We start from the raw sequence: 27,817 nt of genomic DNA on the forward strand, positions 1-27,817 counted from the left end.
TGTCAGAACCACATTTGTTTACACTTTTTACCTTAGAACTAAACACTCATAGAAATTCAGATGTAAAATTAGGACTGTAAATACACATAATTGGTACCAGTGAGCAGTAGATAAGTGTTTTGGACCCTTTTCATTTTGAAATAGACAGAAATGGTGTGCAGAAAGTGTGTTCATGATTAATATATGTATATATATGTATGTGTATATATATATATATATATATATATATATATAAAGGCAACGAAGAAAATCATCAACTTAGAAAGAATTTGGGACTTTAAGTACTTTATCTGAAAAATAAGTAAGACATTTTTTTTGAAAAATTTGCATGATTCTGAAGTATCCAGATGTGCTCTGTTGTTTTTGCATTGTACAAACTATTTCAAGGTTTGTATAATGCAGAATAAGAATATTCTTGTCAAAAGAATGTTCTCAAAGGACAATTTGGACAACAGTTATGACAAATAATTCAAAGCAAGCAGCAAATGGCTTGATAAGTTTAAGGTATGAAATAGTTTTCAACAAAATCTGTAGTGAAAGTGCAGAAGTACAAGAGAAACATTGATGGAATTGTCTGAAAATGCTTCAAGAAATTGTAGAACTAGCTTCAATATTTTTAATGCAGATGAAATGGGCTTATTTTTTAAGTGTCTATTGGGCAGGATAATGGCTTTTAAGGATAATGCTTGTAAAAGATTTTTTTTAAAAAAAAGGCAATGTATGGACATCTCTTCTTTTGGGAGCAAATATGACAAGTAATGAAAAGCTTTCTTGATTATTAATTAAGAAATGATTAAATCCTTGATACTTCCAAAATGCAAAGAAACATGCAGCTATGCAATATGATGTCAACAAGAAACCATAGATGGTATCAGAATTATTTTTCAATTAACTTTAGAAGTTACATTTGTATTTCCCACCAAAATGAGAGATTATTTGTTTATTGATAACTGCAATACATATTTAATAATCCTCCCTGAAAGCTGTAATGGTTAATTTTGGCCACCAAACATAGCATCTGAGTTGCAGCTTATGAATCAGGGAGTTACTTGAAACTTTGAAATATAAAAAATTTCTCATACAAAAGTTATGATATTTAAAATGAATTTCATAAATTTGGGTGCTCTGCTAGAGGCCATGTGAATGATTAACAAAGTATTGAAATGAAGTTTCACAAAGCACTGTTTGAAAACTGCTTTTATAAAAGCAGGTCTTAATCAGAATATTTAAGCAGACTTGAAAAAATTTGTATACTCTCATATGACACAAATATAGGTTACAGAGGAAATATACTGTCTTTTGGCATTAAATTTATTTACTTGACAAACTGAATACATGCAAGTATTGACATTTTGAAATATTGAAGATGCTTGCATGTGTTCAATTTGTCGAGTAAATAAACTTAATGCCAAAAGACAGTATATTTTCTCTGTAAGACTTTGTTGATCTTGTTAGTACAATAAGTAATGAAAAAGTGTCATTCAAGGATTTTGTCAATGTTGATAAAGACTGTTGATGTAGACATTTAAAAATGAAATTGTTGAAGTGAAAAATCAAATGTAAAAAACAATGATGATGCTTAAGAAGTAAATTTTTTCATCAATAAATATTCTGCTTTTCCTATATGTAGAGAAGCAAAAAAGTTCATATTTTTACAAGGGGCCTTGTTTTAGAAGCCATATCACATGTCAATTAAGATGTTTCCAAGGTAATTGAGCACATCAAAGATATTGTTGAACAAGAAGCAATGGATCATTGATATGAAATTTGTGTAAAAGACTTCTTTCACTAATGGTATAACTACATTGTGTTTTTTTTTTTTTATTCCTGTGCATACCTAAGAAATAGACTTAAGTTAAATTTTTATACATAAGGAATTTTAAAAAGTTATGAAATTTACAATCTAATTAAAATAACATTAATTTCCATAACTTTAAATTTTGTTAAAATAATTTGTAGTGGAATAGGTAGAAAATATCAAGAGTAAATTGTATATGAAATTATTTAAAATATTTTTGAAAAAGAAAAATAAAGAAAAGTAGTTTGAGATAAAATACTTGGTTAAACTTTTTTTTAATTTAAAATTCAAATAGAATTTAAAAAGACAAAAATATATACTGTATATATATTTAACTATTTCAAGAATAATTGCAAAAGTATATATTATCATCTAGAATTGAAAATATAACATAGATACATGAAAAAGTTGTTTTAAAATTTTAACAATTTTAAATATTTTTCTAATTTTCAAATATAATTTATGTAAATTTAAATAAATATAAAAATATAGTTTATTGAAAATTAAGTGAGATGCGATGATTTTAAAATTTAACAATTGTAAATAATAATTTTTTAATAGGATTGGCAAGACGGTTTAAGAACTCTTTTGCCAAATATGAATATGGGGTTTGTAAATCATACTTCTCAGCAACCAGCTCCATCGTTGGTGCCTCCTAGCCAAAAAGGTTTATATTTTTAAGATTGATAAAAGAAAAATTAAGTAATACTTAATTGAGAATACTGTTTTAAAATAATTTACTTATTTTTAGCTTCTCTGTGGAATTCTGCATCATCAGAAATGTCCTGGATGGCACAGGATACATATTCTTCAGATGGTAAGTCTGACTTATAATTAATTAGTATTTAGTTAGTATTGATTATTTGACTATGTTTATCATTATTTTATAAGCTAATATATGTTGAGATATTGAAGTCTTTTATCTTTGATGTGCAATGTTTAATAACTAAACTTTAAATATTTTTATAATTGTTTTTGTTATAGAAATTTATAATGCTTAGAAGTTTGCAGTTTTTGTATGTTATGGGAGAGTATCAGTTATGCTAGTTCAGTGATTCTCAATCTATTTTAACACACTGAATGCTAAAAAAAGTACAGAACCTACAGGAAACCTATCCATATCTTACCCCCATAAAAGTTGAGATACCACTTTCTAGTATTTCAAATTAAAAAATAAATACATATTTCATAAGTAGACTAATAAAAGTAAATAAAGAATGAAGTTAAATGAATTGCCTGTATGCTCTTAGTAAGTAAATGATTATCTTGCAGGTATTACAATTCAATAGTAGATATATTTAGGATCTCTAATAAATCTCTTTCTGCCATTACGCATTTTTGTCTTGTGGAATTCAGTTTGAATAAGAATATGCTACAGGAAATCCTTGCTAGTTCAGAATTTATGGGATGAAATAATTGCACTTTGAATTATCAAGTTTCAAATTATCTGAGATTTACATACGTCTGTACAATATGCCAAATGACATGTAACTGATGTAATTTACTAAGCATATAGAATACAGCTAAATAAACAGAATGTTATTTTTCATTAATTAATAATTATTAATAATAATAATAACAACAACACAACACCACTTAGAAATGGAGATATTATTCAATCCATGGATGAGGGCGAGTTCTACAAGTATTTAGAATTCCAGCAGGCCAAACTAACAGAACATACACAAATAAAGCAAAGATTAATTAAAGAATACCAAAGTAGGTTAAATGCTATTCTCAGAACAGAGTTAAATGTAAAACACACAGTTAAAGCAATAAACACACACGTTGTCCCAGTACTCACATATTCTTTTGGAGTTATATATTGGACTCACACAGATCTTGAGCAACTCCAAAGAAAAACAAGACGACACTCACAAAGCATAAATATCATCATCCTAAATCTGCCATAGAAAGATTAACCCTTCCACGTAAAGATGGCAGACATGCATGGCCTGATTGACATAGTTAACCTTCACTACAAACAAATACATACACTGCAAGGGTTTTTCTACAAAAAGCAAGAAACATCACAGTTACACAAAGCAGTAACTCTAGCAGACTCAAATAACACACCATTAAACTTACACTCACATCATATGGACACAACACAACATATAAAAAGCATAGACCCCATTAAACAATCATGGGCTCAAAAGACAGGCATCGCTATGACCTGGCCTAGGATTTTGCTGACAAAACTGTATCAAACAGCTGGTTAGCTCAGAGATGCCTCTTTGGGGAGAGAAGGATTCATGATTGTCATACAGGATCAGATCATAAATACTAAAAACTACAGAAAACACATACTCAAAGATACAACACTCACAAGTGACACATGCAGAAAATGTCACATCATGCCAGAAACTATACAACACATCAATTCTGGTTGCAAGCTCTTGGCACAGACAGATTATTTACACAGACATAATCAAGTAGCAAATTTAGTATGCAAAAAAACAAATTATTAGACATCTACAAACCATATTCCAAATACATTCCACAGACAGTATTGGAAAACAACACACACAAAATGCACTATGAGAGAATCATAAACTCAGATAAAACAATTTACCACAACAGACCAGACATCACAGTCATTGACAAACACAATAAAATCATATACACTATAGCAGTGGTTCTCAATTCGTGGTCCGTGGAACACAGGTGCTCCGTGAAGCCACTTCACGGAGCACCTGTGTTCCATCAAGTGTTCCATGAAAAAACAAATATACAATTGAAAATTGTTTCAAAAGAAAAATCAATACAATGCAAAATAATTTTTGTATGGGAATGTAATTAGCAAATGCCAATGTCGTCATCTACTAGACCAAGTATGCTTGATTTCAAAAAGGTTCGCCATATCTGCTTTAAAGCTGATGTATTGTAACTGCTCTGCGGAAAAAATGTCAAACTTTAGTGTTCCGCGGAAACAACATGAAAGTTTAGTGTTCCTCAACTTCAAAAAGATTGAGAACCACTGCATTGTAGACATATCCATTCCAAACACTTACAATATACAAAACACATTCACTGAAAAAATCAGCAAAGATACAGAACTCACCCAGGAAATAAGGCATATGCGGAGAATGGATAGGGTGCTTATTGTACCTGTCGTTCTCTCCTCTACAGGTGTCATACCACACACACTACACAAAAGCCTGGGAACATTACAATTGAATAGAAACACGTGTCATACTACAGAAGGCCACTGTATTGAATACATGTCATATTGTTAGGAAATTCCTGAATACAGACACACTTATTTAATTTTTGTCTTGTAATGGTTGCCATGCCACTGTCCGGAATAGTAATAAGCAACCAGTATCACCAAGTATAACACACTAAACCCATAATAATAATATAAATGAACAGTTATTTATTATGACATTGTCACAATGCCAAACTGCAATTTTTAATCATATTCTTAATTTATTTCGTTTAAAATATATGCTCTCCACCTCATATTAGTACTGTAGTGTCTTGCCCCTGTACATCATACTTTTCCTTTAACAATAGAGTGGTTTCATTCAATAATATGACTTCCAGTTTGCATCAAACATTCATATATAGTTAATTGTGACCTGCCCCTAAGATTTCCATATCTGGTTTCAGATTTTCATGTATCTAACTCCATTCTCAAGATTAAGGAAAGATGGGCATATGGATGACAGTGGGAACTTACAGGTTTACAATTTTTTGAAATTGCAGCCCAACAAACTGCAGGTAAACAGCATGTCTCTGGTGATAACCTTACAGGTTGCCAGATAGGTTTTACAAAAAGTAAAGCAGAATTCCTCTAATGTAACCCAAATTATTTTTAAAGTGGCCCAAAAAGTAGTAAATTGCACAAATGTAGAAGCCTAGAGACCTACAAATCTTTATCTGCTACTTGTAGCCAATCTAGCAATCTCGAAAATCAATTGTATTTTATGAGATAAGAGAAAAAAAGGGTAGTCAATAAGTAAGGTGACACTTGAAAATGTGTTACTGTAAAAGTAAAGTCATATTGACCAGATTAGAGTTGTTATTGGTCTATTTGTTCTCTTATAGTATGGAGGCACTTCAGTCTAATACCCTATTCACACTGTACATTTTAAGCCAGCTTAAATGACTAAGCCAGCTTAACGTATGAAATATGAATGGAACTGACTTAACGTTAAACCGGTTTAACTACCATAACAGCTGGCTCAGCTTAAATCGCTTTCTCGAAGAAGCTTAAATCGCTTCAAGCTTTCCACGAGGTCCGCCACAAGTTCAGAAATAATGGCGGAAGCAGATGTACAGGTACAAATGTTTGAACAAACGATACACTTCTCTGTTAGCATGTATATGCTGCTTTGGTACAAGAAGTTTAAATAATAATATAAATTTCTTGTTTACGAAAAATATATATATATATAAATTTCTGTCAAAAAATCCATTCTTATCACAGTTCTATTGCTAAAGTGATATAAACATTGAGAGAATCGTGCTGCCAACAACAACGACATCACTGGTAATAAATGTTAATAATTCCTAACTGATGTCTTATGCATTTTAAATAAGTTATTTATATTTTAAATTACTAAATCTAAATTAATTTATGATGATTTATGAAAAATAAGCAAAAGTTTGATTTTATTTAAAATGTAATATTGAGTACACCCACTTGAGGGCTAAGCGAATAATTCGCTTTAATTACCTAGTGTGAACGAGTAGTTAATCTTGTTTTCGACAATGCGACTTAACTTAATTCTGCTTAAATCTTAATCCTGCTTAAAATGTACAGTGTGAATAGGGTATAAGTGAACAAGTTAACATATGCATATCACAGTTTGAACAGAATTTTCACTTTGAATTTCAAAGTAGCCATATTTTGAACTAACCAAATTCCTTAATATGTAAATTTCTATCCCCAGCCAGACAAAAATACAATTACAAACTAACAGGATTTTGAATTATCCAAGTTCAAATTAAAGATTATTTCCTGTACCTGAAACATTTCACGTATTTTCAAGAATATAAATATTTAGATTTATTCATTTAATGTTAATTATCGTTTATTAGACAAATGATGACTAGAAAAAAGTAATTATAATCTGATTATACTGGTATTTTCTGTTTGTTTATATAAATCTAATTGGATAATATATAAAATATCATAATTAAATGAATTTTACCTTATGACTTCAATATATTGATCATACTATGATAACTGCATTAAAAAATTGGAAAATTAATTTTATCATATTGTCCAAACTTTTTTCATTTTTATTATTAAATTCATCAATAAATTGGAAAATTTATTAAGTTTCAAATAAATAAAATTCATAAATTAAAAATAATAAACAGATGATTTCATTAAAATAATTTTGTGTAGAGAGGTTTGAAATTGTATTGTGTAGTATTAGTATAAATGAGTATTAATTATGAAATGTATTAATATATTATACTTATTTTAGAAATTGTATATTCCATTTTCAGTAAACTATTAAGTATACATGGAACATCTTAAAAATAGGAAATCATTATTTTATATATTGAATAGATAAAAATTATTTCACCAGTAAATATTATAAACTCTAAACATTAAATGTAATTTACAGTTTGAAAAGTATAATTCTGACACTTGAAAACTTTCTTAAAATTTAAAGATATTAAGTTTTTGTATAATTGTTAAATAAAAATTTAATATAGTTCTTAGTAAATTGTAGCAAAAAATATAAATATGTATATATTACTAATAAATTATAGGTAGATCAAATAGTCCTCCCCATTGGATGAAATCATTACAACAGCTAACAGTGGATGATGTACCAACAGGTTACAATAATCATCATATACCATATGTTACTCCATTTGTATACAGAGGTAAGCTTTAACTATATGTAAATACATACATATTAAAGCTTGATATATAATTTTTATTGGTATATTGAATTTAACTATGTTTAAAATCATATTGACTTCAGTCAATTATTTTAATTTTTTGTTTTCTTGAGATAGTCATGCACTGCGTGATGTCTGTTACGGCAACATCCAACTGCATATGTCCATGGTTCCGTAAGGTTATAATAGAGAATAAGATTATAATATTAAAACAGGAAAGTTTGATCACTGAAAATCTTGGGGATATTGGCCTAATATAGTGGGAAAATGTGGTTGATATAAGAGGAAAGCATGTTAAGGACTTGGCAACACTAATCTAATTTCTCTCGTGTACAAAGTGATTGCATTGCCAGTAAATTGTGTAACCAGCATTGCAAGATCCTAAAATTTAATATCCAGAAAACCTCACAAAAAGATTTCAGATCTTCCCACATTTAAAATTTAAATCTGTGTAAAAAAAATATTTTATAATTTACCATTGTAATTCTTTTATTATATGTATGTATCTTGTATTTATCTTATAATTTTTAACTTTATTTCTTTAATTTTTAATTATTTTAATTATTTGTGTTTTATTGTTTGTTCTCATTTGTTACTTATGTTTTTATGGGGTGAATTACTTTTGTTGGGATAGTTATCACATACTATATAGTATTACTTTGCAGGTATAGATAGATAAATATTATATAACAAATAGAAAAAGATTTGCACATAAAAATTATTACATAATAAACATTTTTTATTAATACTGTATGTGTACAGTATCTTAGCTATTTAGTTAATATAGTTAAAATAATATTTTGTGTACACTACACAAAGTATCCTATACAGGTATGCTTTGTACATATATAATGTGTTCGCCTCATATAATGTCAAAATCACTATGTTCAATTTTACAGAACATATCATGAACATTAAGCAGTGCATGACTATATATTTATTTTAAAAAAAATATTTTGCATTTATCTTACATTTAAATAAAGGCTCATAAAAATTATTAAATTTATTTAAAAAAATTTTTTTGTATACTTGTATGAATATTGTTTTTATAGCTGCATGATTATTATTATTATTTTGGTATTTAGTGTATTTGATTTGTACTTAAAGTAAACTTTTGAATTTATTTTCTTTGAAAAATGATATTTATGTTGCATAATTTTATTTTAAATAATTTTTAGTTTATTATTATATAATTAGTTGGCTGATTCAAATATTCTATAATAAAATAATTAGTTTATAAAAATAAAACTAATATTATAACTAGATTATTTGCAAGTAAAATATTTTTTGAAGTTCTATATTTTGTTTAATACATTAAAACAAATACAAATGTATATATTTAATTCTTTTTCCAAGTCCTACAGTTCATAATAATATATTTTATCTTGTTAAAGTTGAATGATTTGCCAATAATTATTATTTTAAACATTTTATTTCTTGATAACCAATGAAACTGCTACTGTTGTACTGTTGTCTTATTAGACCATTTTTTCTTTCTCTCTTTAAGTCTAAAAAAATTAAGTTTATTACTTTACTCGTAAATATCATTGAATATTATCATCAGAAATAAATGCATGAATTTTGTTCAATCTATACATTAATCAATCAATCACAACAATATTGTGACAGTAATTTTATGATATATTTCCATGTTAACAGCTGTTTTATTTATGTCATAATTCTAATTCAGTTAAATATTTAACAATCTGAAATTTTTAAACAAGTAAATTTTATAATAAACATGTCCTTAAAATTTTTAGTATTATAAATAAAAAAAATAATAAATTAGTTTGTGAGATTTTAAATTTTATGTATTTTCCTGAAGAAGGTCCTTCAAAAGGACCGAAAACATTAGATGATCAGTAAATGTTAGTTACTGCATATTTAATGGTTGTGTGTTGTGTTTGTTATTGTGATAGTGCAGTTACGGAAAGGATTAAGCATTAAAAACTTCACAAATTTATATTTGTTCTTTCTTGCAGTAGATATTATCAATTTATTTTATTTTTTTATTTTTTCCCCTTTTTTTATTTTAGATTTTGACACATTTGATACTGAACAGCAATAAATAACAAAATTTACTGTTGCACATCACTGTCAAATTAATTACTGTATTTAATTTTATGTAATTAAACACCACTAAATGTTGTTTGATGAAGAAACTTTCACATCTTAGAATATTTTATTGGCTATACAGCAAGTTCTCACTTAATGTCATTTTATTATAACATTGATGAGAAATATATATATATATATATATATTTGTAATTGCTTGTACTTACTGTTGAATGTTGTCTATAAACAGTAAAATTGACTTTGAGGTGGAAATTAAATGCTGGCAGTTGTGCACACAATCCAATAAAAACAGTAGTCAAATTTTTTTGCTGAAATCTGATTAATATAATTTGCCATCATTATACTTTCATCTTTTTTCAAATAATGTGAATCTACATAGTATATCACATTAACAACACATTAACATTAAATGCCTTGTGTGAATTGCAACAAACTTGCCCTGTTTGCATTTGCCATCTAAATTTATACAGTATTCTTTATAGTTCTGGGAATTGCTGATTATTTTTGAACTGTATAGTAATGTTCAAAATAACCACTCAGTCGGTTTGACGAAAAACACAAATTTTATATTTACAGTAAATGTACAAAATAATCCAAATTAGAGTTACAATTAATTAGGCACAAACACTAGTCTGAACAACAACCGACTATTCCCGTACAAATTCGTCGAAAGAACTCCTTACGAACAAACAGACTTGTAATTAACAAAACCTCCGAGTCAGGAACAAGTTCATACACAACCACGTAACTTCCAACGAGAGAGTTAGTTAGCACCTCGATAACGACGATCTCCCTTGATCCGATCCGATCCGATCACCTCCGATACGATGCCAGCCGATCCCGATACGAACTTCGATCCGAGCTTAAATAGTCGACGGCGTTCGAACCCTGCTCCAATCAAATTTGAATGTTCCCGCAACGGCCGCCAACGGTCACTTCCCGCCGGCCAATCGTCCGATGGTCGACGATTTGAAACTTAACGGTTCTTCCCACGGAAGTTCCTAACGGTCGTTTCTACCGGCCGAATACCCTGACACCCGACTCTCTCCTCGTCTCATCGCGACAAGTCGTCAACACAAACAGGTGGCATCCGCCCTCGCTCCTTGGCGACTCCACTACGCGACGAGAGAGGAGAGTCGCTGTTATCAATTCTTTCGGCTTCTCGCAACCACCTCCTCACATGCGTTCTTCATCTCACTCCACTCTCTTCACTCGCCTCACACTCGCCACACACGCACCTCACAGTTTCCTCTCACTCACACCCTTATCTCTAAAACATGTTATGTTGCTATCCCACCCTCTCCTCATAACTCTCGGCTAAACACATTATCCTCTGCTTTTCTCGTACATCCTTGCTAATGTCACACTCATGCTCACACTCCACGTTCATCTGGTTCAATGTTTAATATTAGTTTTTCTGCGGCAGCCATTCCTCACGCACGTCTCTCGCGCTTGTCCGCACTGCTACACGCAACACCTACTGCTGTAGGGATATTAACTCTTGCTTCTACCCACACTCTCTCTCACGCCCATCTACTCACACAACTCGTTCATTACTTTGTTTTCCACTAAAATCCGCGCGGGTCTTTCAGAGCCACTTCCACGTTAAACCCCAAGGCTACCCTCTATTACAATCTTCTCTCACTTCTTCGCATACTCTTCTCTGCGCTAACACCTCCTACTCTCACCTACTCACCTTCACCACACGCTTCCTACTAACCACTTCTATTCTTACACTCTCCACAGTACATCCTCTTACACAATACAAACTCTGTACTCATCCTCCACGCCACACTCCCACCTCACTATCTCTTACCACGCCTACTGTGCCATCCAGCAAACTCTCTCCAACACTATCTCACCCACCTAAGTCTCGGTTCTCACCCTCTCATCTCTGCTTCCCTGTCAAATTCTACTCTATTTTCTACTGCACTCTTCCTACAAACGTTCAACTATAACTACACACCATATACTCAATATAGAATCTATCAAATCACTCATGCTCACACACTACTTTATTAGAAAATTATGCACATAATTTATTTCATCGATCTTCTCCTCACACGTACGTAGCACACATCACAACACACACACTCACCACCCACACAACTTTACACTCACTCGACCCTCGGCCTCACCCCCCTACTTGTCTCTCGCTGGGCTCAACTATCTGCTACTCCCATCCTACTCCGCTCTTCGCGCCTCCTCACATCTCCTCACACACACTCTCTCACGACTATAGTGAAAATCACTGCGCTATCTCACACTTCATCCACACTCCTTCTCTCACTTTTCTCACTAAACCGCCACCTCCACCTCTTCTTCACTTTCTTATACACTCACGCAACTCGCTCACTTTCAGAACCTACTTAAAACACACTCATTCCTCACCACTCACTCACACACCACCTACTCTCCTCATCGCCCTCTACCTCTCCTCTCTCTTCTTCTCGAGCACGTTCTCTGCGCATTATACGCCAATTTAGATACGAATCGCCATCACATCTCTCCTACATACGTCCGCACGCATCTACACCACCTTACACATCACCACACCACTCCACCAACACACTACCCATCTCAATAGACTCCATCACCTTCGTTCCTCAACCGCCCACGCTTTCTTCCAAGCTCACCCCCCTCTCTCGATTCTCTTTTATTCACTCTCTTCGCGCTCGACACTTCCGCCGCACACTCATCACCCCAAAGTGTGTATCAGATACTTTTCACGTACTACCCATTCCTACGCTCTTCTTAAGTCTCACGAACACACCTCCCACTACCTCTCACTCTCTACTCTACTCTCTACTCACCACACACACCCATCCTACTACTCAATCACACGCAACACAACGGATACCACACAGCCAACACCGTAGCCATAAAATTGCCCCCACTCCCACCCACACCAGTCTTCTCTCTTGCGCGCGACTCTCTCATCCATGCCACTCACACACCACACTCACCTCACACTCTCACCACGCACTCTCTCTCCCCACACTTCCTCGCTCACTCGCCTCACACTCCTTACTCTCACTCGCAGGACTCACCTGTAAGCCTTCTAACTCTCACACCGCGTGTGACCACTAAATTTAGAAAAAAGTAAACGTGATTGTGTTCCAGTTAAAAAGGTTAAATTTGTCATTTAACACGTATACAACAACTCACCCTCACTCCTCTGTTCAGCCCCTATTTCAAGCCCCCCACACATTCTACTCACTACCTTTCACAGCTCTCTCATCGCCTCTCTCTCTCGTCACTCACAACCTTTTCTTCGCGCGGGCGCACCCATGTCACTCTCTAAATGCTCACCCACGCTCACACTCCCCTATCTCCAGAAGCACACTTCACACACTCGCTTGTTTTGTGCTCGTACGACTCTACGCACCCTAACACTCTCAACACAGCACACTCACTCCTCTTCGCGCGGAATGCACACCTCTCTCGCACACTCTCGCGCGTAACACTTCGCAATTCGACTGAACAGACAACTCTCTCGCGTGACCCCTCACACACCTTCACGCGCAACACTGCATTTGTCATATTAAGTCCAACCAACTCTTCACCACACACTCTCCTCCTAACCGCGTCAACTGTACACCATTACTTTTTATTTCGGTCATCACCCCACACACTCGTTCACCCCCTCACGCAACAGCACCCTCTCACACTACTCCCAACTCACACCACCACCTCAACACTCACACACACACTCAGCGCCTCCACCACTCACAGATACGCATCACCAACGAAAGCTACTCTGAAGTGTTTCATATACAGATCTCTCTCCCTGAAAAAACAATACCTTCGAACGCTCGCTTTTAATAACAACACACACTGCCATATATTGTCTTCAGATGTAATTTTTTTCACTCCCACACACCTTCCTCACGAGCCACTCACCATCTCACACACTATACTTTTCACCTCTCACGCTCTCTCCTACACCCTCTACGCCTCGCCTCTTACGCGCGACAACCTACCAACGCGCACCCCCCCCCTCTCTACACTACACCTCTTCCTATGCCTACTTCGCGCTTTCTTCCAAACAAACTTCGCAACTAACTTCTTCTCCTTCACCCAACACCCTGACCACCACCTCGCCAACTATTACATACACTCACCTCTCACCTCCACACTCCTACTCCGAATCTAACTGCTCACCCCACACCATCCGAACTTCTTCCACATAATGCCACACACGATTTTTGGAAATTCTAAACGAAAAACTAAATTTTATGACATATAAGACGCTGCACTCCACACATCTAACCACACGCGCACGCACGCGCACTCTCTCACACTCACTGTGAACAATAAGCCACACACCGCGCGCCACGCAATACCACGCACACACTAAACTCACACACCACCTAACAACTCACTCTCGCTCCCCAACTCTCACCTTCCCTGTTCATCCCCACACCAACCAGAGCGATCACCTCGCTCAGCGCGAACCAGTCACAAGCAACTCTCACACACTCACAACAGAACACGACGGACCGCTGACAACATGACACGCTCACAACAACATCTAAGCATGAGAAGAAGCGGCGGCTTCGCACGAGCTCTGCAGCACAGCTCTCACACGCCACTCGGCAGAGGTCACCGTAATTTAAAATTTTCAAATTTGTACTTAAATCTAGTGTGTAATCAATCTCCCCCTTGCTCACCCCATCCCCTCTCACCTATACCCCACCCTTCTGCACACACACAACTCAAAACCACACGGTCGCAGCCCACCACTACACTTCCACACTCATATACCTACCCACCCATATTTTCGATCCCTTTAGTCATCCTCAAATCTAAAAATATGAATTAAGTGTATAGTTTATGTATGAAAGTTTTTATATAAAAGAAAATCTGCTATATAATCTCCATATATTAATTTGATATAAGCAAACAGTTTTATTTTAAAATTTATTCATAAGAACATAATTGGTTATACATTTGACAAAGGTTTCTAACAGTTATCATTCATCATCATTTCTTTCATTACAAAATTTCATTCTCAAATATCCAAATTTTTCTTTAAATGCTTTGTATTTCTATCTGATGTTTTGTTTTATTTTAATTGCCAATGTCAATTAAATTTAAAAAGCTGAAATGGAATAATTTCTGAAGTTATGATGTAGTAATAATTTAAAGTTTTATCCTTCTGTTTTTCATCAAAAATATTTGAATTGACCAACTAATCAATGGACTTATAAATTGAGATTATGAAAATATAATAAATTGAACAGTGAGTGATTTGTTTGGCTTGTATTTGTTTTTTATATGCATGTTCTGTTCAGCATCATCATGGCCTCCTGGAATTCAGTTATCCTCAGATATGCAGGGTTGTATTAAATTTCCCATGAAATCATCAAATCACAGAGTAGAAAGTGAGTGTTCTAGTGTAATAATATTTAAATTGCTCATGTTGTTTAATAAATTTATAAATTATTAATGATTTTCATTTAAAATTTTCAAAAAATCTAATTTGTTCAATTTATCATGAACGAACTAATTCTTTCATGAGAAATAATTATTATATCAGGCATGGGCAAATGCGGCTCTTTTTGAGTTACATGCGGCTCTTGCTGAAAGTGTTAATTTCTGTTTTTTATTTTTATTTTTATAATTTTGTGAAAATATGTTTATTAAAAAAATTCAATATTAGTTTTATATTATATTTATATTATATAATAAAATCACGCGCCTTACCATACTATCCACCACGACAGTACAGAACTGCGGCTCCCATGCATTTTGCAAAACCTACATTTTGGCTCCCACTGAACTCTTGCTTACTCACCCCTGTATTATATCATCATCTAACAAAAAACTATCCTGCTCACCTTCTAAATGGGTTTTTAAAAAAATAATTTAGAAGGCTAACAGGACATTTATTTTTGGTAAATAGTGTATTTTAAATTGATGCCTGATTTTCTGACTGATTTGCTTGGTGTGACTTGACTGATTTTTTTATTTTTTTTATTTTGAGTGTTAATACTCCTGAAGATGAGTTGTAGAAACTCCAGCATTTTGAACTCTGGAAAAGCACTTTTTGGTGAATTAATTGTGTTTTATTCAGTTCCATTTTTAATGATAAATATAAGAATTATCATTTTTGATATATTGTTACAAAGTAATACAAAAATTAAGAAAAGGGCATTAAAATTATACATATGTGCATACAGATTTATATATACAGTATATATTACATATAAAAATTTATTTAACTATCAGAAATAATATATTTACATTTGAATTTTGATTTCCACATGCAAAGATATATTTGTAGTTGTATGCAGAAAGGTCTTGTTTTACTTTGGATTAATGTACATGGAAGGCAAATGGTTAGGTTAACTAATTCATAGTGCCACTAAATCTGACATTTAAGTCAACAAACTGTACATCTCTCGCTTCAGACATTCCAAACACAGAGAACTATTGAATGCTGCCCACTATGGTGAATACTGTTTGCATGTATTTTCCTCAAAATAATGTATTTGATACAGTAAAATAAAATTTTTGTTTTGTATATTCATAAGAATTAGACCAAATGTTCATAATAGTATAAGGAAGAAATTGTACTGTCTTTCAGCATTAGATTTATTTTAGTGAATTAAGTTTAATACATTAAACAAATAAATCTAACATTGAAAGACAGTACAATTTCTTCCTTATACTATATTTGGCATCATATGTGAGCATTACGGTTTTATATACATTATAAAAAAAAATAAGTAAAAACTATATACACATATTATATGTTTTTTCTGTTAATTATAAATGGTTGCATAAATGTTTAGGCAATTACTTGAAACTACTGGAAATAGAACAAAAATTTATGTAGAATTTTTGGTTTTGTGAAATACATGCTGATGTGCAATTTTCTAGTAAAACAACAACATACTATTAAATATTATTGAATGTAACACTCAAATTTTTTTTCTCCTGAGATAAAATGAAATGAAATTTTCAGAAAGACAAGTCTGAGATTTAATATACACGAACTTTAAAATTAGCAAAATATCACTAGTTATATTTGGAAGAAAACTTTTTGGTTTAATAAGAATTTATTTGATGAGACAATTTTTCATACAAATTGCATTGCATATTAATTAATATTTCATTAGATCTATAGGATGCAGAAAATGAACAAATATAACATCATTATTATAAGATGTAGAAAAAGGTATAGCAGCTTTCTTTTACATTTTTAAAGATGAACTTTTTCTCTTTAAGTAACATCCTTTCTAACTCTTAACTTCCTTTTTCATCTATTTATTTCTCCTATAGAATTGATGATGATATATTAATTGAAAATGTTTGCCTCACTGAGTAAATAATTACCTTTATTGCTTAAAAAATCTGTTCATATGACACTTGTACAATGAGCATTGTGTGAAAATTAATTATATCAAGAAATTGTAATATTTTGTTTCTATGTAATAAGTTAATAACATTAGTTTTAAAAGGAGCAATTATAAGAAAAAAAAAGAAGAAAATACATAAAATTGTCAATAAAATCAGTCATTTATCCATATTTTAGATCAGTGCTTATCAAACTAGGGAGCTGTGAGAACTCAGTCAATGCTACTGTACAAAATTTTTAAACGCTTTTCTATTTTTAATATACGAGGTATTCAATTAAAAAACAAATTGTCCATTGTTTGGGCCTGGCCAACCCGCAGCCCAGAGGCCGCATGTGGCCCATCATGTTAATGTGTGTGGCCCACTAAGCGATATTATATATTTATTAAAACTTTTGTTTCCGGTTATGTGTATACCAAAACAATTAAATAAATGAAAATTTGCATGTGTCATTGTTATAATGTGCAAGTGCGAGTACGAACTCTTGGTATAACAATAAAATCTTATTCATTTTGTATTTGTTTTACTTTTTTAAAAGTGTTTGCCTAAATTGTGGCCCATCGTAATGTTACACATGATCAAAGTGGCCTGCAAAACAATTTGGTTGGCCAGGCCTGATTTAGGCTGTCAATATCTGCTAAATTAATGTGATTGGTATATATATTAATAAAATGTGAGCATAACAATATTACTTATAAAATGTTTGTTAAAATTGTAAATGTTAGTTAATTTCTGAACTAAGAATTTACAGACATAAGAATGTATATGAATTTAAGAATTGTAAAATATTCTAAATTTTTGGCACCTTGGCACAAAAAGTTTGAGAAACACTGTTTTAGATATATATTACTATTATATATCCTGATATATACTAGTAATATTTTTCTTTTTCAATACCAAAATATCACATGCTAATTTCTGATTGTTTTGTTTAATGAAATAAAAATTTAGAATTATCGTTTTGTAGTCAAATCATAAAATTTGTATTTATTTTAATGTACAGCACTTTGTTATAATTTGAAAGTTTGATATTTTAGAAACTTGAATTTTTAAATTTCATAAGGTAACTACAGCTGTATATATAAAATAACATATTTTTCACTGTATCTCAACAAAAAATAAATAGCTAGTTTAAAGTTACATAATAAAATAAGTCAAGCAAAAAAATGTAATAATTTTTTTTTCTACAAATAAAATTTTTCGATTGCATTTAGAGAGACTTTTCCATAGTTTCATTGATATGAACATTGAAATACAGGATGGTAATAATTAAAGTATCCCCTATTTAACAGTCGCGAGATATGAAGCATTCCAAACTCAACTAAATTTTTTTATACTGACTTTTCTAGACATGCAGAAGAAATTTTTATGAAAAAAAAATTTAGTTTCAAAACTCACTGCTATGGAACTTGTGGTAAAATATCTCTGCACAGTTTAAGAGGTAACTTTCAGTCATTCACAGCATTCACCATTGGCATTATTGTCATTAATCAACTACACAGGAAGTTGCACTCGAGCACAGTCATGACTATTGCTGATGATATGCTGTAACACAAATGGTATTTCACCTACCATAGGCAGTTTTATACTCAAAAATTGGCCATAGCGTGTGTACGTAATGCATATGCTACTTAATTTTTTTCTGCTCAGCACCAGAGGTTTCACAGTGTTAAGTTTGAAACTTAATTTTTTTCCTCAAATCTTTTGTGTGTGTACAGAAACATCAGCATACAAAATTTGGTTGAGTTTGTACTGCTATATATCTCTTCATAGAGCATTAAATAAGGAGTCTTTAATTACAATCTCTATTATATTGCAGCTTAGTATATTTTTATGTAAATGTCATCAAAAATGTTATTTCAAAGAATTTTAAATTTCAAATATACAAATTTAAACTCTTTTCTTTATCCAGAAGATAAAGATGGCAATAGGTTTCAATTGAATTATATCCTTTCCTTTAGATTGAATTTTCATTTACAGTATTCAAATAAGAGAGAGATCTATAATGTTCGAATGATTGCTGTAAAAGTCTACATATTAACATATATTTTTAAGAAATATATTCTAAGTGTGTTTCATTTTATATATTGATATACTGTTTGAGCCATTCCCACCTCACTTCACATAAGTTAGACTAAATTTACATTCTTATTTGCCTTAATAAAAATTAAGTAATGAATTGCATTTTTCTTTAATAATATAATTTTTATTAAACAATTAAAAATCAATTTTTTAAATAAAAGTATATTAATGCAACATTATTTATTATAAAAATACAGCAGGTTTTTACATTATTAATAAATAAATCAAAATGTAAAATTAAATATATTGATAGTTTACTCTCAATAACACAAAGTGGGAGAGAAGAATTTGAGTGAACAAAATTTCAAGATATGAAAATTATTACTACCACAGATTAGATTATAAATATCATAATGCAAACAATACAGATTAAAATACATTATATTTTTATTTTTCTTTTTTGGTTTTTTTAAATTTTTTTGTATGACATTGTGTCTAGAAAGTCTTTATATTTTTAAAAGGAACTGCGAGATTTGATTGGTCAGAACAGACGTGAAGATCACTGGCAAAGACAGTGTGGAAAGTTATTGTAAAAGTTTTCTGGAAATTTTTTCATTTTGGATGACAAATCTTACTTTATTCTGCCATACATGATGGTCAATAATAATGGTGGATTTTATGCCAGTAATATCTTCTTTATACCTGCTGATATAATTATCTTTTTTTCTTGGGGGAAAAAATTGAGAGCAGTTTCAGTTTGGATTGTAGTGGGAGTGAAAGAATTGAATCAAGCTCTAATCAGAAAATCAAATTTTGCTATTGATGCCAAGTGATATTTAAATGAATATATACAATGTTGCCTGATTCCTTATATTTGAACTGTTCTCATGCAGGATACCTTCTAGCCAGATCAGTCAAGTTCCCACTACTAAAAAAGCATTGTATTACTTGTGTCAAACCATCATCTTTGTAGAAAAAGAGGACAACTCTGCAAACCTGCCAGAAATTGGGCTAATTGAGGATTTCTGGGCAACCCTCAAGGCTTCATGGAAAGGTGGAAAGCAAAAAAAAAAATGATTAGCTGATCAAACACACACAGTACTGCCTTAAAAATGTAAACCAAAGTCTTGTTTAGAAACTTGCACTGTATACCGAAAGTCAAATTGATCATGTTTGACAGTGGGGACTTATAGAATTACAGAAATAATACACTGCTTTTTGTCACATTTCAAATGACTATTTTCTTAGTTCTTTTTTTCAGGGTAAAAAATTATATTACATGAACTTTGTGCAGATTTTTTCTGGACATCTATTAGTATTCATGATATTTAAAACTTCATGATAACTTTATTTGAATTTTTAAATAGTTATAAAATATTTATAATAATTATACTTACTGTACATGATTGTGATTATATTTGACCAAAGTTATAAAAATTATCAAACAGAGTTAAGAATTAATAAATATGTATTCTTAAGTTGAAATTGTGTATCATTGATTGTAAATTTTTATCTATCAGCTAAGAAACCCAAGAGGGAAAGTTTTCTATTTTATTGGCTCTCTATCTGATGCTGTTTGTACTATTTTAAGTACTACTGCACATTTAAAAAATGATCAATTCAAAGTTATAATTACGAACTGGAAGTAATAAATATTTTGAAATTACATAAGTTAAATATATATTATTTAAATTTTATGATTCTTTAAATTTTCTTTGTACGTTGATTCCTTTATGAATAATCCAGTGAATATAAATTTGAATAAATATATTTTATTTTTTAAATATTCTTTTTACTTAAATTTATTTTTTATTTTCAGATCTATAAAAAAGATGAAAATATATGAGATATTGGAATTGGACATAAGATCTGATTTAACAACCATATTATTGCAATGTTACGAATCTGCACATTGCCTAGTTTAAAAGAAAAAACTATATATTTTTTTTCATTAAATTCTTTGACTGTGTTAAACTAATTAGGGGAAACAATATATTTAAAATGCATTATTTTCTTGCAAAATCTTGTTTGGATCTTTTATTTAAAAAAAAAAGAAAAAAAAGCTTTCCAGCCCCTTTTGGGGTTGACTGGTACTATGATCTATTCCCAATTCCTATTGATTCTGCTGCCAGACCATATTTGGAAGTCTTTATTTATGTGATGTAATAAAAATAGTCATATTTGGAATGTGTTAAATTAAAGTTAACAGAGCAAGCATTAAGTTGTGTGTATAACTTCATTATAAACATAAAATTTCTAACTTTTGCTATAAAATTTTATTACACTGTTATCACTTTGTTCTTCATCCACAGACATACTCTTGCATGTGCAGCATTAAGAAAATGCTGATAATACCAAAATAGATTTTCAAGTTATTGAATATATTTTTTTAATTATAATTTGCCTTAAAAATATTGAATTTTTATGAACTTGAAAACAAAATCTACAAAGATGAAATTGGCATTATCTAAATTATGAATTTTAATGTATTTATATTCAAAATTCATTCTGCAATTATAGTTTTTTTGAAATTTTGTAACAAATTGTCAAGTTATTTATTTATCTATCTAAACAAAACTAGATTTACAATAACAATGGGAAAAGTTTATTATAAAAAAATTTTTTTCACTTTCTGTTGTGTTAAACTGAAACTGAAAGAAGCTGAAAGGCAACCTTAAAAATGTTGTTATAAAGGAGTAGGTAATAATTTTGGTTTTTCAGAATTATTTCTGGAAACTTAATTTTATATTTTAGTCTCTGAATTGTGAACTCGTTTTTAATTATCATTATTATTGGAAAAATTTACTAAAATTCTAGGGGCGTGAATAATATAAATCATACTGATCCTGGGAGCTTACAAGCGTAAAAAATCTTTGATGGGTGAAATTTTAAGTTTATATAATTTATATATTTAATCTATTTCTAGTTATTTTATCTATAAGCAGCATTTCTTGATTTTAAAACACATCATGATTATGAAATCGAATTTTAAGATTATTTAAAATTTCTCTCTTCATAAAATAATCAGTTTTATTAAGTAATAAGAAGGTAGAAAAACAAGAGGAAAGCCACATAATCGGTAATGTTCGTTAGCTCTATTCACATCCTCTTTTGCATATCAATAACTTTCCTTTTGATGCTTTACTGTAATATCGTATCTAGAGCATTTTGAAATAGTTTTTTTATAATAAATTTTCTATTATCGTTTTTAATAGTTAAGTCTCAGAACACAAAAAGACAGGGTGGTGAAAATTTGCAAGTAGACTTGTTGACGCCTCGATGTGACCACAAATATATTAAATTTACATATAAATTATATTTGACCCCTCAAATATGGATTCCTTAATTGACACACATTGCCTGTGATCCCCCCTTTTTTACAAATTATGAGATTGCACGTCTTTAAAATAAAAGATGGAACATTACAATTTTCCAATATTGTAACTCAATGTGCAGGTATGTAAAGAAATACTGAACAATAGCTCAGTTTTTTTTATTCGAATAATTTTGTACAAAGTTTTCAAATATTCAATATTCGAAATTGAACATGTCAAAATACCCTTTTCGTCACCGATTTGTTTTATTTAGTTTCATCTAATTCAGTATATTTTCAATCGGGGTGTCGCTTCTATGCCGCGACATTTCTGTTCTGAACAGCGCCATAACACCTTTCATATATTACTAAAAAGTCGCAACTATGACGTGCTGTACATAATGATGTAGGGATGCCACTACTATAAAACGTTGAGAGAATTGTTTCGCGATGTGTAACCCGGGAGATGCTGAATAATTTTGGCGCTCAAGGTAAACATCATACCTGGCGCTTCTGATTCAACGTTAGTTACAAAAAAAATTCTACAGGAAAGCTAAATACATTTTAGCGCCCAAAGTCGACGGGGTGTGCCTTTCTTCGCCGTCTTAGTTACACCGTTGTTTGTAACGGCAATACCAAGCACGACCAAGTTGCCAATTGTACAAATTTTTCGTTTGATTATCTAGTACAATCAGAATGATGAGAGAACTGTTCTTCCAAAAAAAATCCATACTTCAATATAAATCATTTTCATACTGTCAAGAACTTAACGTTTTCTGGTCTAGTATCCATTATCAACAATGGAACACATTTTAAATTCCAGAAATACGGAGCAGCGTACAAAAACCTGTTCTAAACGCGAAATAATTTTAAGTTATATTTTGTAGCAATGTACTGTACATTTGAGTTACTTTGTTATGGTAATAAGCGATGTTTTTAACTTAAACTTTAATTTTGAAATTTACATGTTTATTTTTATTTACCATACCAAATGTACTCAAATGTATAGTATATTATTACCAAATAAAACTTAAACACTAACACACTAAACACTGAATGATTTTAATGGGTGCACTCTTCAGTTATTTGCCCACAGTCTTTTCTATAATACGTTATATCGTTCGAGGAAAGGTTTTTAAATTATTCGTTAAGACCAGATATATATATAATGAAAAGTAATAAGAATTTCAAGAAAATTTATGTAGGCTTACATGCAGGGCCGGATCATCGAATAGACAAATGAGACAAATGTCCAGGGCCCGGTCAAACTGTGTACTGTATTTTGAAATGATTTGTAAATAAGATAGTTTACTTTTCTCTTGGACAACTGTATATAATAAACAAATGAAAACATATTGCTTTTTATATCGTTATTACGAATTCTAAAATCTAAAGAAAAGATGTTTTTATGTTTCTTCTCGATGAAAGTAATTCTTCCGATAATTTAGATTTTTTTTATAGCGATAAGAATAATAATAACTCTATGCATTCCTAACATCCTGCGAAATATTGTTAAACTAGCCGCCCGGGACACCCCTAGTGGGCATTTATAAATAATAAATTCTTATTGTAACTAAAAATAATAATATACTCAATTATACTGAATAAAAGCTGAAAAATCATCGCTGGGGTGCCCTTGTGGACGTTTTTGGCAATGTCTGTAAATCTAGTAGCAGCAGTGTTATTCTGTGACAATAATAATTATATTGTTAATTTAAATAATAGTTAGACATTTGTCTCATTTGTCTATTCGATGATCCGGCCCTGCTTACATGTATATACAACGCTTTGTCCGTAACTACTATCAGCAGTCCAACTCTGACGTTTCATATTGCTCTGCGATGCACTCCCCATACTTTTGTAATTTATAACAATTCTTATATACAGTATTGGATGTGTGTAATTTGTAGTAATGTAAGAGATTTCTAATGCTTCGAATTTTTTAAAATTGATACACACGTAAATTTTAATCAGCTACAATTGCAATTAACCGTTAACGCTATCTTGTCTTTACGGGTAAATTATTTCTATCACTGACAAGACCGCGAAACTCACAAATATGAAATCACAGAGCTTGAAAACAAACAAAAAAAACCGAAATTAAATTACAAGATACAATTATTATGAAGTTTTTTGCGCCGCTAGGCAGTTTCTTCATTGCTATTAGCCACATTAATGCAATTTAGTTACGTTTACCATTTTAAACAAAATAGCAAGTAAAGAAATACTTTTTAAATATGTCGTACGGAAAGAATTTTTTTCCGAGAAGGAGAGCTTTAGTTTTGGAACCTTGGCTGCTTGAAGAATTGCGATCGAATACGAGTGTAAAGAAATTGATCAAATAGTGACTCAATGGTGTTTCTAAAATTCGACTTTTGTCCACTGTTTGGAACTCTACAATAATGGGTTTATTCGCCACCAGTATTTATAATTGGCAGTTGATGTTACATATTTCTCCAAAACTATCAAAATGCGAATGATTGCCTTAGGTCTTGGACATGAAAACAAATCTCAGTCTAAATTATAATAAAATTGTGTGACCGGTGGTGTAATTATTTGACACCCACTCGATTCCTGTAAGCATAAAACTTTTATATATAGTAGCTTTTGAAACCTAGTTTCTAAAATAATAATTAAATTTTTGCAATAATTTTCATTATTATTAACTTTTCGTACTTGTTTTTGTTACATTCCAAGTTAGTACAGCTTAAATTTATATTAGACTTAAATCCCAGTCTATTTAAGTTTTAATTTCAACAATTACATCTGGTGAAAAGATGTGGCTTCAATTTTTATACTATTATCATTCACAGAATGTATTGTAAGGCAGGATTTTTCCACGCTTTAAAGGCTTATTTTTTAGGTTAATGGCGTTTATTTTACGATCATTCGTATTTAATTCCATAAATTTCATTAATAAAATAAAAGTATAAATTCTTTTCTAAAGTATTTGCAGAAAGCTGTCTATTGAGATTGGCAATCACTAATCATGTGCAATTCTTGCCTTAGTTTAAGCATATACTGTATATATATATGTGTGTATATTTTTAAAGTAAGGGTCGATGATTAAATATTGCATCAGCAAAAATTTGCCCTTTTTTATCCCCTTTCAATCATCGCCAGTTATTAGAAATCAATTAGGGAAAGGCCAGAATTTAAATCATTCGCAAATACACGATTTCAGATAATTTTGTTACGAGAGAAAAATAAACGACGGGCGCAATCTTACTTCCCCATAAACTGCTAACCTAATACTTGAATGGTTCCATATTAATTTATAAATATGGATGTAAATGAAAGAGAGATGTTTTAGAAACACTAGCCAGCTGCTACAGATTCGGACCGACTGAGAAATTTTCATGGAATAATTAATCCGGATGTATCGGATCTCATCCCTCACCACCAAACTGCTCTATTGTGAGTCTGGCAGAACTCGACAGAAGAATGAAAATTACCCTTTTAAAGCCGCGAGCTTTAACGGGGAATTTTGCAGTTCTAAATATGCAAATTTAGAGCTGCAAGATACTATCTGCAAAATTTCTCTTTATAGATTTAGAAAGGATTGTTTTATGAAATTTATTTAAATAAATTAGAGAAGTTTTATCTTGTCATCAACAATCTCAGATTCCGTCTTTCTGATGTAAGAATGTAATTCCTTGTTAAACGTATGCCTCTTCGTGACAAACAAATGCCTAGTTTTGTCTGCTTTTGTCATCACTAGATCATTTATTCTTAACCACTCTTTCGTGAGCCAGATGTCCCTACTGCTCCGTTTTTTGGGCGGTTGTTTAAACATCAGCTGCTCCGTTTTTTGGGCGGTTGTTGATGACTGCCATTCATCTAAAGAACTCCTTATCCAATGGATCCAGACCAACCATCCTTCTGTCAATCTTCTGTAGATATAACGTAAAAAAAGACAAGTTTTTGCTCTTTAAATTTGTTTTATATTACTTTTATTACGTGTATTTAAGTCTTATTTTATCATTAAGTAAACTCTGTAATCGTAACGATTATATAAATAACAGAAAAAAAAACATTGCGTACATCTTTAGAATAATATAGATGTGAAACGGAGCCATTTAATTTGTTGAATGAATGTTAGGAACACTTAAATACAAATATGCAAAATCTTACGGTCAATCTCTAAATTGTTAAAATGCATTGTATATAAATAGGCCTAAACAGTAAAACGTGTTTAGAACGGAACTTTAATAAAACGGAAACCTGCCTAAACAGGAAAAATTCTTCGGAACGAGCGATTTTATACGTTTTAGAACCTGTTCAGAACGGAAATCTGCCAAACCAGGAAAAATAATCGGTATCGTGAGAATCCGGTTTACACAGATTTTACTGTACTCGCTACAACATTATGCATTTCTAAATAATTGCATCGTGAGAAAGCATGCAAGGATTATAATTGATACCTTTTGAGATGATTGTTTTGTCAAAATATTATTTCATAAAAAATTTAAAGTAACATTTAATATTCAAATAGTGTGCGCTTAATAATCTGCGTACCATCAAAATTTGTAAATTTGCAAACAATAATAATAATTTTCTACAAACTCCGACCGATTAAAGTTTAAAAATATTATTCTGAAACTAGCAGATAAGCCCGACGTTGCTCGGGCAAAAAGTAACGATAGCGAAGATTGAAATTATTACATTATAGCCAATCTTACCCGTTTTCACAGAATGCAAGAATGGGTCCAGACTAACTAGAGAATTTTTAGATGGGTCTAAAAATATGTTCGATTTCCCGCAAAAACGCAAGAAACCGCATCTGCACGTGTAAATCTTGCACGTCGCTTTCTCTTAACACTTCCATGGTTAAGGAATACACTTCTTTCATCCCTACGTGGTACCCTACTAAAACGCAGTTAAACTCTGCGCTTATTATTAGTAGTAATAATAATAATAATATCATCATCAAGCCATCTCGATTATATTATAAAATGAAAAAGTGAATTTCACAACAGAACAAAACTTCACTTTGTGATGCTTTTCGTGTTGCCCACTAGTGGCCGAGTGCTTAAAATCACTGAACACGGCATAAATTAAGAGTCGCGGGCACAGATTGGAGATAGAGAGTGTGTGTGTCAACTTACAGAAAATCACGTAACTAAAGTTTTGCAGCGCACCATCGGCTTCAGCCGATGGTGAATGCAAGTCTTTGGGCTCGATGGGCTTTGGAATAGATTGAAGAAAGCATCAATTTGGTCTCGATGGGCTTTACTAAAATGATTAAGTGTGTAACATTTTTCGTTTAACACTCGTGGCATCATTAGTTTCGATTCCAATTTACCGTTGTGTTAGATGTTCCAAGGGTAGAGCGCTGTGGTCGCGGGTTTACCTCCTGACGAACGGCTGAT

General features: G+C 31.5%; 1 protein-coding gene across 4 annotated transcripts in view; it reads left to right on the top strand.

The window, feature by feature from the left end:
* The window catches only part of Cnot4 (CCR4-NOT transcription complex subunit 4), a 125,311-nt gene extending 103,962 nt beyond the window's left edge, over positions 1-21,349 (top strand). For 2 of the 4 annotated variants that reach the window (XM_067279317.1, XM_067279320.1), the window contains 5 exons: positions 2,360-2,465; positions 2,550-2,615; positions 7,535-7,651; positions 15,043-15,146; positions 20,965-21,349. In XM_067279317.1, coding sequence (XP_067135418.1) covers positions 2,360-2,465; positions 2,550-2,615; positions 7,535-7,651; positions 15,043-15,146; positions 20,965-21,057 — 486 coding nt within the window. In that variant the 3' untranslated portion in view covers positions 21,058-21,349. Of the gene's footprint in view, positions 1-2,359; positions 2,466-2,549; positions 2,616-7,534; positions 7,652-15,042; positions 15,147-20,951 lie in introns of all 4 variants that reach the window. The other 2 variants (XM_067279318.1, XM_067279319.1) reach the window with 2 other exon arrangements.
* The last annotated feature ends 6,468 nt before the right edge of the window (positions 21,350-27,817 follow it).

Source organism: Centruroides vittatus, unplaced genomic scaffold (genome assembly GCF_030686945.1).
Source record: "Centruroides vittatus isolate TY-2023 unplaced genomic scaffold, ASM3068694v2 contig_863, whole genome shotgun sequence".
Classification (NCBI taxonomy): domain Eukaryota; kingdom Metazoa; phylum Arthropoda; class Arachnida; order Scorpiones; family Buthidae; genus Centruroides; species Centruroides vittatus.